Source organism: Gadus morhua, chromosome 11 (genome assembly GCF_902167405.1).
Source record: "Gadus morhua chromosome 11, gadMor3.0, whole genome shotgun sequence".
NCBI lineage: Eukaryota > Metazoa > Chordata > Actinopteri > Gadiformes > Gadidae > Gadus > Gadus morhua.
In genome coordinates, this window is record NC_044058.1 from 4,511,467 (window position 1) to 4,522,682 (window position 11,216).

Consider the following 11,216-nt stretch of genomic DNA (forward strand, 5'->3'; position numbering starts at 1 on the left):
AAATGTTTATTTTGTAACATTTGAACAAGTTAGGTCATTTAAATAGCATATTGTTAAATTAGTCATTCTTTGCAAACAAATAAAACCATTAAGAAAACCAAATTGAAAAAAAATTGCATCATATTTGTTTGGGTGAAATGCAGTGATCACACATTTATGTTAACACAACATAGGATAGCGGCTTTGTAGTATGGGTTATGTACCATGTATATAACAGTCGTGGTTTAGCATGTTTTCTTTACTAATCTCACATCCCATGTTTTTGGATTAATTCCTTTGCCAGTGCGATGTAGGCAGACATGGCATCTTCCTTTGACATTCCTGAAAGAGTGTGTATAAATGTAGATAGAAGTCAACAACAAGAACCAACATCATTTATTTCTGTTAAATATCTCCCTCATTTGAATAAACCCTTGGCCATGATTATCATAACTGCAGCAACAATACAGATTCATGGTTTAAGCATAACTTTTTATCCCTTTGCCGGCCAATTTGATGCGTCCGAAATGCAAGCCATTAGAAATGTAAAGCGTTTTAGTATACCTTTCCTTGTGTTCCAATACTCCCACTTTGCTTTTCCTTTCATATCAGTCATCCCAGGTTTATCTTGTAAAAAATATGAGAAATAGATACAGTTTATCAGACAAGTAAATTAGCTTTACAAAATGTTAACATGATAACACTCTAATTTCACATCCAATTAATGTGCCAGCCCCGTCCTGCATATGAAGGCATACCAATGTTGATGTCTCCCACGACAGCTTGTTTATAAAAGCCATACAAGTCCAACAGCTGCAGGTCTGAAGGCCTGGTCTTCATCTTCTTCACATCCTCTGCTATCTTCTCAAATTCAGCCTTATTAAGGGAAGGATTGAGACACGTTGGTGACTGACCCATGGCATATTAAGTAACGTGTGCATAAAGATTTACTTCATGTTTTTGCACATTCCATGTGCTGGAGTGCATATTTTAGAGTACATTGACGTACAATATGCATTAGTAGTCCTTAATCCAATAAAATTGGTATCCTACAATATAATGTATTATATTATGGTAACTTTACTGTGTATTCTGAAGCTTTTTCAAGTATACAATGACTGCAAACAAATCGATACTATGATTCATATTGTAACAAATTCTGCCTGCAAGCAATAATTAATAAATAATTCTCCATCTGCAATTTGAGACAGGTGTATTGCATAATCATCTCATCGCCAGATATTTGTTACTTTGATCCTTTGCTTGTTAGATGCCCATTTTTGTTGATCTCATCGTAACACACCCATTGCAGTGCTTAGCCATCACGTTGGCCAATTGATACTAACGTTACCACAGGTTAATGTCGAAACGAGCCTACAGATAAACTACAGATTGCTACAGTTAAACTCCGCATGAGCTAAATATCATGGACCTAGCCTACCTGTTGAGACATGTTCTTTCCTGATTCTTAATGCTGTTCACCACAAGACCTTACAGCCTCCAGTATCCAGTTCCTGCAGCGGTAACATGACTGGAGCTGTCACTCAGTGTGGTTCGAGGAAAAGGGGGCGGGACAAGAGAGTCCTCTCTCTGATAGAGCCCGTTCATTGGTTGTCATTCATCTTACGGAACAATGCAGCATAGAGAAACATATTGACATATAAGAACTAATAATGTACATGGGAAAAATCGTGTCTGGATTCGGTGTTTTTGGGCAACATAAAACAATTGTACACTTAATAGGGCCAACATAACCACCTGCCCTATCGAGGCTCCATAGCAACGCTGGCCACGTCGTTGTTGTGTTTTCAGATTTAATAAAGTTGGTCATGTTCAAACGCAATGGTGGCGCCCATGAAACGAGTCATGTGTTGTTTACTGTGCTGAGGCGTTATTAAAACGCACTCGCTGGTGGGAGAAAGACGAATTAATATCATTCGCCACCGCTGCGTTCAGTAGGTAAAGTATGATCAATGATATTGAATGGTAAAAACATGTTTGATATTTGGGAGAACCTTAATGGTCTCAGTTTATGTGTAGGCCTCATAACGTTTCGTTTAAAATATATTACGAGATTGTTCATTGTCTGTTGTTTGTGATCATGCTTCGTTGGTTAATGGTGGGATACCGTTACTTGTATTGTGTGCGTAATTGACAATGACCCGATAGTCTAGTCTTGCAATTGTAATAATATGTTTAGTATATGTATATGTTTGTGTTGTTCTAGATCATCATGGCTACTCCGGGCAAGGCGAGCAAGAAGGAAGCGAAAAGGCAAACCCCAGCAAAATCTTCCCTTAACACACCTTTCAAAAACCAATGGCAACCACTTTCCAACAAGAATTGGCATTCCATTAAAAAGAGTATCAGATGTAAACTGGAATCAATGGAGTTTAAGAAAGTAGAAACAAAGGGTTTTTACAAGTTTAAAGAACGGAAAAAACCAGACACCATCTGTATCCCCAGAGTGCGTTGCGCCAGAAAGCAACGACTCGAACGTGCTGAACACTCCCAAGACCGGGTGGACCGACATGTCTGCCAGAAGACAGCTTGCAATTGGCATCAATGAGGTGACAAAGGCCTTGGAAAGGAACCAGCTCAGGTTGGTGCTTGTGTGCAAGTCGGCCACACCAAAACACATGACCGACTACTTGATTCCACTGAGCATATCAAGAGAGGTCCCGGCCTGCCAGGTGGAAGCGCTCAGTCATATTCTTTCTGAGCCGCTGCGATTAAAAAGTGTTCTTGCGCTGGGTTTCCGTCGCTGTAAGATAAAAGAAGAGGACCACTTTTTGGATCTTGTTACCGACATCATCCCCATGGTGCCACCGCTACATGTTGCCTGGCTGCAAGACAAGGGTGACCCTATTGGGACTGATGAACTGTTGGACAGTGACAAGAGGGGCCAAAAGCGTAAACTGGAGGACGAGATCACTGAATGTGACATCACACAAACTGAGGTATCAGAAGCTGTGTCTGGCACACTTCAACCCCTGTGTGTAAAAAAGGTTATTCCTAACCCAAATAAAAAGAGGAAAAAGAAAATCAAAAAGTAGAAATTTCCCTAGATTAGTTAATCAGTAATCTCTTGAACGTTGACTTTTTTTTCTGGGATGGATTGAAATGTTTGGCTTTGACATAATAAAACGGCAGCATATGCAAATCTTTTTAAAGTCAAGTTTATTTAATCGAATATCCATGCTGTTTGAACAGACTAGTCTTTGCCGAAGAGTAAGCTTTCTTTGCATGGGGCCATGTCTAAATTATGCTGGTACAAGCTTTGAGTTTCACAAACCTTAGTGGCTTTGAATAAAAATATTGTTCTTCATTGATAACGCTTTTACCACAAGAAACTTTTCCAAATAAGGCAGTTAGTCAAGTTGTCAGTTCGACTAAAAATAATACAGAATTGTAAAACAGACGTGCTTGTAATTCATACAAACTTCTGTGGGAGTGACATCCATGACCAAATACATGAATATGTTACACTATCTGAATGACTTGCTGTATATACCCATTTGAACCTTTGACCTGTAGTAATTTAATTTTTACCTTTCTTGTTATCCTATAAAGGTATGATGAACAAATATTTCACAAGGAGTAGTGTTATACAAATACCCTAAAACTTAAACTTTGTTACAGAGCCAGATCAATATTTAAAGCATTGAACTTAGGTTGGGTTGAGAAGGAAGTGGAAGAATTTGAGTTCAACGAAACAAAACATTGCTTTGCCTTTTGAAAGTATCACATTAACTGCTACTCACAGTCCGCCACACTGACTGGGGGTGGCTGACTAAGGTTGACAACAGTCTTAAGATTACTGTCTGCTCCTCATTTCTTTAAAATTGTTCAGCTGTCGGGGCCCCTCTGGCTGATGGACAGGGTTGTAGTACTTAACATTAATGATGTATTTTGCTAGAAATGTTTCGGAAATACTGGACGTTAGCACACATTAAGGGAAACTTTAGCCATTAGCTACACAACACACAAAAAAACAACTTAAGATGTTGACATAACCTTTCAAAAGCAAATAGCCTACTGAAACTTTGTCCCATTTTTTACTGGCCTTTTACATCACGTTATTTGACTATTTAAAACAAACTCTTGCAACTTTCAAACGAGCCGATAGGCCACTACCAGCTGGAGCAGTTAGGTTTCAGTGCTTTGCTCTAAAGGGCTGGGTTTTATAAGTGCACCCTTTTCACAAATATAACAGGCTGGTAATCAAAGCAGATGTCACAAGCTTCTATCTCAAGTATAAGGTGAAAAAAAGCATCAAGTAAGTACCACCGAAGTAGGCAGGCATTGCATGGCTTTTTAATCCAGTCCTCGAGACAAAGCGCTAGCCTGTGTACAGGTCATCCTCGTAGCTTTGAGCAGATCCACATGTTGACCACGTTTGCCTGAATAGGACACTCGAGAAAACGCTAAGACTATGGGACTTCGGTGAATGGTCAAATGCATTGAAGATTTTATACAACAAAACAAAGATCGATCCTCAAGACAGGTTGGTAAGGTTAATGACAAATTTATAAAACGAGGGAGGGAAAAAAATGCGCCCTTGAAGAATTGAAGGCCGGGCCTCCACCTTTTCATCAAGGACCCCCTTGCTCAACAAAGAACTGAAAAATTGTGCTTTATTAATGCAATACATTCTTCATCAAACCCCCCGCTGGACCCACAGCATCTAAAATGGCATTACAAACTCGAAATGTCAATAACATCTATACTACTCAAGAGGAAAATGCTTTGGAACAGTCCTTCCAACCCTCACACTCACTACAGGAATAAATATGATCTGGCATCAAATGTACAGATAACTATATATTTAACAAAAAAAAAAACATGTATAAATGCACCAGTTGGATGAGTCTTTCCTTGAAGATGGTCTCTTGCGTGCATGTGTGTATGTAGTGCTGTGTGTGTGTGTCTGTACATGCTCAGATACCTTGCAAATTATTTTCTTAATGCATCTACTAGGTTACTTTGTTTCGATAAAGGGAACAGTTTCTACATTTGTGAGGCTGCTTCCATGGAAACCACTCTATCCTTCCTCGCAAGAGCCCCTGACAACGATTAGCTGCTGAAGGAGGGATTTTCTTGTCCAGCTCACCAAAGCACTGTATGTGGTAAATAAACTTTTTACACACAGTGTAACAAGTACCAGAGGAGGCAAATGAGCTTCATACAATAAATGCTTGCAGTTTCATAACAGGTAACGATAATCTAGCCTTACTGGTCAGAAAGATTAAAACTGCAGGACAGAGATTGTGGGATTAAAAATATTTTCGATATAAATTAAATTTAAAGGGGACCTATTATGCTTTTACGACTTTTATGACACATAAACGTTGTAATAATGATTGATAGTCATGTTTAACCATACTAAAGTGTCAAATAATGACGTACATGCATTTCGACGTATTCCCTGCTGACAGTCAGAGTTTCCCGGAAATCTACAGTTTTTTGTGTATGATTAAACATGACTATCAACCATTATAACAACGTTTATAGGTCATAAAAGTCGAAAAAGCATAATAGGTCCCCTTTAAAGAATGGTTTTGCAGACCCATGTAACAATGCCCTGTAGAGAAACACCACCAGGATTCCCTTTATGGAGGTATATAGGGGTCAAATATTGTTCTGTTTAGCAGATTTGTGTGTGTGTTTGAGGGTGTCATGTTGCATCTCTAGCACTGTAGTGTAGGAATATTTCAGGCATAGCATGACTTCACATTCAGGATTTTGATGATTAAAGAGTTCCCCTCCGGGTGAAAAATAGTGAACATTCTTGATGAGAACCGATTGACGGATGAATGCTTCAAATATCGCACGTCTCCCATTCACCTGTTGGACTTTATTGGAGTCGTTCCCATTGTCTAACTCAGGCTACCAGCGTGTCCGGGGTTAGGTACAGGCTAGGTTCACTGCCAACCCCCTTCAGTGGAGTGTGAGGAACATTTATAGAGACACGCTACTGAAGCACAAGGCCAACCTGAAACACAATAACAAGCCAGTATTTAGAAGCACATTTAAAACTTCAGAAATGTCATTTTAACTCTGACATAATCTAAATATGAGTAGCATAGAAGGCTGCAGAACTATTTGAATGAAATGGAACCATTGTTGGGGAAAATGTTATATAAGGGCTCAGGTAGAGTGCAGCATGTCAACACGCACATTGCTTTACTGACCTTATCTGCATCCATAGAGGGGCATTTCCAGTTGTAAAGGTAATACTGCAGGTTCCCGTCTCCAATACCAAACTTAAGCTTCTCTAGGAACACCTTGTTCTCCATCAGATCCAGAGCATTGAAGACGTCAAATCCTTTCTGTTTGACACAACAAATAGGAAAAATTAATTATTTATTATTATTATTATTATTATTATGACTGTAGGGTCAATCATCGCTAGGGGTGGGAAAGATAATCGTTCTTCGATGCATCGCGATTCTTGCTAGAACGATTCTGTCTCGATGCAGATAAATTAATTAAAAAAAAAAAAAAAAAGAACTAATAATTTTGTCATTTTTAAATTATTGAATTAATCTTCAGTGTGTATTGTTGGCCAATCTAATTCGTCTTGACACGATTGCGATTCAGCCTACGCATAGCATGCGCACAAACTCACAGCCAGACACATAACTCCTTCTAATTCAAGAGCAGCTTTTCCTTAATGACATAGAAAATAAAGATTAAAGAAAATAAAACTGAAACCTATTTTTTGCATACTTCCATATTGTGTTATAATGCAAGCTGCATTGATTATTGCATTGTTCATAGAAAGTCATATTTGTAACAAAAGCTTTCTCTCTTATGAAATATTAGATAAGTTAATTCATCTGTTGTCTTTAATGATCATCACAAAAGTAGGAAGTGATTAGCAAACTCTGAGTAGCAAACCCAGATGTATACATATATTTTTGAAAATCACGCATGGAAATGTACATAAAAAAAAAATTGTTGCCTTGATAATCGCTTCAGAATCGAATCGTTGACCTCATAATCGGAATCGAATCGTGAGGTGCCAAGAGGAATTGTCACGACTGACAATTCCTGTTAATCAGCGATTATCAACTTTAGGTATTTATATTTGCTGCAAAAATCCATTGAGCCACTTTGAAATCCCACTAGCAATATATCTGGCTCACAACTTCCTTTCTCATGCACTTTGAAATCCCAATTGCCATCTCTGTCTCACAACTTCGAGGTTCCTCATGCACAACAAGAAGCCAAAAGGTCATTACCATTTTTGCCAGGATCAGTGAGTCATTCATGAGGTCAAGAAGTGGGGTTTGTGTGTGGACGTTGTAGAAGGAGTAGGCCGCCTTCAGACTCCGGTGCAACGGGTGGTGCATTACAGTAGAAGGCAGCGTGTAGAAACTAGTGAAGTCTGTTAGGACACCACCAGCTCCCTGAGAAGAGACAGCACGTAGAAAGGTTTCTACATCAGTAAGCAAAAATAAAAAAGTATTTACAGACATTTACACTTCAAGTTAACATAATGTTATCCTTGCCGCTAAGGGTCTCTAAATCAAAACAATAACAAAAGATGTAGTTTGATGACATCGAGGAAATTTTGTGGGACCCATGGGAGTGGTTGTTCTCACCACCATTTACGGTGAAAAATGACAAGACAGAAATACTGTTCACGGATGAGGTAATGTATAATAGGTTAATTCAAATCACATTTAGTCACAATAATAGACGTGATGTCATACATTCTAATACATAGCCGCAAGTAATTTAAGCTTGCTGAACGTTAACTTGCTAACGTAGCATTAGATGAGTCAACTACCAATACGGCTGTAGATAACGTTACAGGGCCTATTCAACTGTGGGTAGCCCAGTATTGTTATCCCTGGTCAAAACTGTCACAAATTCTTTCGAATAATTTTCCCAGTACGAAATACATCAATAAATTGGGTCACCACTGCATTACTGTCGCTCCTTTTACCCTGTAAATAAGGGGGAGATGGGATGTGACTCTATTCACAGGCGACCCAAGGAAATACACCGTTATCTTAAATTAAATGGAATAAAATGATGGATTCTGCTTGGTCTGAAGTTTGATTCAAACATTTCGGGAAATGTAAAAACACACTTCAACTAAATATATAACATAAGTCTAGTCAGTTTCGGATATTTTTATGCGGGATTCGTTACAATCCCGCAGTACACCTTTAATGTTGTTGTAGAACGTGTTAGAATTAGCAAATGAGGATTAAATAATAAGCATCGAGGTATAGATGATAAACCATAATGAAGTTGTCTCTCTCCATACCTCCACCACATATGTGTCTATGATGTTCTCCTGGGGCAGGAACCAGTGGGCAACCTCCTCCTCGCCCATAGAGGGCGCCAGCTGGAAGCGGCGCAGGTGTTTCTGCAGCAGCTCTGTGACCTGCCGGACGTCGTGCCTCTCCATTGGCCTCAGGCCGGGGGTCTTGGTGCTCTTCAGGGAGTGAACAGAGAAAGAAGACACATCTCTGATGGCTGCTGCGGTGACAAAGGGACCATGTGAATGTGCGGTGATGCCGGCCGTTACGGCGCTTACATCTGGCAGCCGGTAGAGCTTCATGGTTCTTTGCAGGGTCATGTTTCTGCTCAGGTGGGAGAACTTCACTTCCACAAGCTTTCTGGGGTTCAGGGAACGATGCCAGTACCTGTGTACAGAAACACAAAGCATGTATCAACGCAAAAAGTCTGAGAAGTTCCATCTTGGGGTTGACACTGACAGGTGAGACTTTGACATGCCTATCATGAAGACCACTGTATCCACGGTTTACCTGCATGTGGACACGGGTTTGGGCAGGACCACTCCGGCTGTGTAGACAGCCTGGAATATTCCCTCTAGATTCACCCTCCGTGTGATCTCCCTGATGAGCACCGGAGCCACGCGCTTTGAACGCAGCTTCTTGTGAACGCACAGGAAGTTGATTTCAACCATCCTCTTTAGCCTGTAACAGGGAGGGCAAGATAAAAAGCAAAAGCCGCTGGTCTTTCCGAGCCTGTCTGATGTGTAACCTGTAGTCAAGCAATAGATTATCGTTAACATGGGTTATTATGGGTTTTTATATGTAGGGCGAGCCGCGCCTCTTACGTGTCATAGATATGTATGCTAGCGGGGATGGCGCTGATGAATCCGACCAGCTTCTTGTTGGACGTTACCCTCACTCCACAATGCCACTGGGGGAGCCAGCCGGGGGGACGCAGAGCCCTGGGGGGGCCACAAAGAACCAGTTCAGATAGTATAGGCAGCTTCCTTCAAGATATTTAACTAAAGGCTGGGACTAACTGGCAATAGCCAAAATATATATGGTTCATTCAGCAATTCTTACCATTTGAGAAAGTTTGGCGAATAATCAAATCTAAACATGTTGTCATCATCTTCCACGTAGTTTTCATTTAACAGCGTGTACAACTCCTTCAGCTAACAGAAAGACAGAGAGAGAGCACAGGGTAGTTTTGGGTCTGTTCATTGCTACAAAAGTGGTGTGACTGTGGCCTGGTGAAGGCACAAGCAGCAGACGGCACTCACCACGTCTGCGTTGCTGAGATCTAGGGTGTCCCACATGAAGCCTTGCGGTAAGGAGTAGGGCTCTTGTCTGATGTTCTCCTTGTCAGCCTCGATGGGTCCATGGCTTGTTACTATCTCGTCTGTGTGGTTAAATAAGGCATGAAGTATTTAAATCTATTTGAAGATAAAAAATACCTACCTACATTACTCTTCCGCACTGTGTATACTATATATATTGTTTATATGTTTTGGTATTAAACAAGATTTCAAGTAAGAATTCAACTTTTTTTTCCATTATTAAATTAAGCCTTTTCTCACCTAAATGGATCCAACTCTAAAGAATGTTTATTCCACAAATCTTCCCGATTACACCAAAAACATCTCATCTAACCCGAGTTGCCATGGAAACCGTTCAATGCAACGTCAACGCCAAATGTGTAATAAAGCAAACCTACTTTTACAATGCAATGTATCTTAGTCCGATGGCAATTTAAAGCCATAAATTGGGTTAAATTTGTGTAGGATATAAAAATGCACACAATGCTAAGGACTTTAACAAAACTCATCTTGACAAGTATGAGAAAAGTATTAATTTTGTTATTAATCCATCGAATCAGGTGGAAAATGGAAAGTCTCCAAAACATCTTGGCTAAGTAAAATATACATACTTAGCTTGGGCACAGGCTGCGTGTCCCAGAACTGGTACTTGTGCTTGGCTGCTTCATCGATGCTTTTGGCAGGACCCTGACACGACAGAAGCTCCATCGCTCTCTGGATGTCCTGTAGCTTCTGCATGGGCAAACCAGGGTTCTAGAGGCCAGGACACAGAAAACAGATGGACACATCCACCAAACAATACACACTCAGTGAAACAGCATGAAGAACAGGGCGGACACCACGGCGTCACATGGTGCTTTATTATGGCTCCCATCACACCTTCATCTCCTGAGAATCAGACGCAGAGTCCGATTTTGTTCCCCCGGAGCTCGTCTTTTCTTTCTTTCTTTTTTGCTTCTTTTTCTTCCTCTTAGCCCCCAAATCTCCGCCTGGGCTCCTAAATAAACACATAGACGAACTCCATTAAAAAAAAACGATTTCCAGTCTAGACGCTAAAACAAGCGTAGCCCAATCACACCACAGGCTAACGTTAGCCGTCGACTGGGTGTCATTCCCATGCAGCAGCAGCAGCATGCTGGCTAGGAACCGTGCTAACCCTTTCATTTACACGTGTGGCCATTGAGAACACGTCCTTCTACCCGTGTTTCCCCAGCCGTGTATCCACCTTAGTCGACCCTGAGTAACACATGAGGGCTATGGGGATGTCCACTAGCACTAGCCGACCACTGCGGACCGCTGCGTTAGCCGCTGCCTCCACAACATCCATGAGCGGCGTAGCGTACAAAGAGGCTGTCTGGAGAGCCGCAGCGGTTCTGAATCACAGGAACAGGCCATCCTCACCCTTGCATGTGTTCATTTTCCTCTTCGTTGTCCCCGTCTATACCACAGGTATCCTGGTCGTCCAGCTCCAAGCTCTGCTGGCTGGCAGCAGACTCACTGTCCTCCGCCATCATGAAAATGTAAAAAAAATGGTCTGCTACCGTATGATACAGGGCAGGAAAAACAAAGAGGATGACAATGGAAACAGCGCCGCCTAGCGGATGTTATGGGAAACATGGATGCGCCCACATAAACTCTTTATGACCGAATACATTGAACA

The 11,216-nt window shown here is 41.0% G+C and overlaps 3 protein-coding genes across 3 annotated transcripts; 1 reads left to right on the plus strand and 2 right to left on the minus strand.

Annotated features, from left to right (window-relative positions):
* Positions 1 to 237: 237 nt before the first annotated feature.
* On the minus strand, positions 238 to 1,571 carry acbd7 (acyl-CoA binding domain containing 7). Its single transcript, XM_030370937.1, has 4 exons — positions 1,421 to 1,571; positions 738 to 855; positions 544 to 606; positions 238 to 321 (listed from the first exon to the last, which is right to left on the minus strand). The coding sequence occupies exons 1-4, from the start codon at positions 1,430 to 1,432 to the stop codon at positions 248 to 250; spliced, it is 267 nt and encodes an 88-aa protein (XP_030226797.1). The 5' UTR covers positions 1,433 to 1,571; the 3' UTR covers positions 238 to 247.
* A 106-nt stretch (positions 1,572 to 1,677) lies between these two features.
* rpp38 (ribonuclease P/MRP 38 subunit) lies at positions 1,678 to 3,147 on the plus strand. The gene is made up of 2 exons (XM_030370936.1): positions 1,678 to 1,938; positions 2,207 to 3,147. The coding sequence occupies exon 2, from the start codon at positions 2,511 to 2,513 to the stop codon at positions 3,033 to 3,035; it is 525 nt and encodes a 174-aa protein (XP_030226796.1). The 5' UTR covers positions 1,678 to 1,938; positions 2,207 to 2,510; the 3' UTR covers positions 3,036 to 3,147.
* A 1,127-nt stretch (positions 3,148 to 4,274) lies between these two features.
* Positions 4,275 to 11,106, minus strand: nmt2 (N-myristoyltransferase 2). The gene is made up of 12 exons (XM_030370934.1): positions 10,958 to 11,106; positions 10,436 to 10,553; positions 10,168 to 10,309; positions 9,521 to 9,639; positions 9,321 to 9,412; positions 9,083 to 9,199; positions 8,769 to 8,939; positions 8,537 to 8,645; positions 8,264 to 8,434; positions 7,227 to 7,394; positions 6,174 to 6,311; positions 4,275 to 5,974 (listed from the first exon to the last, which is right to left on the minus strand). Exons 1-12 carry the CDS (start codon positions 11,068 to 11,070, stop codon positions 5,954 to 5,956), a joined length of 1,479 nt encoding a protein of 492 aa, XP_030226794.1. The 5' UTR covers positions 11,071 to 11,106; the 3' UTR covers positions 4,275 to 5,953.
* Between the last annotated feature and the right edge of the window lie 110 nt (positions 11,107 to 11,216).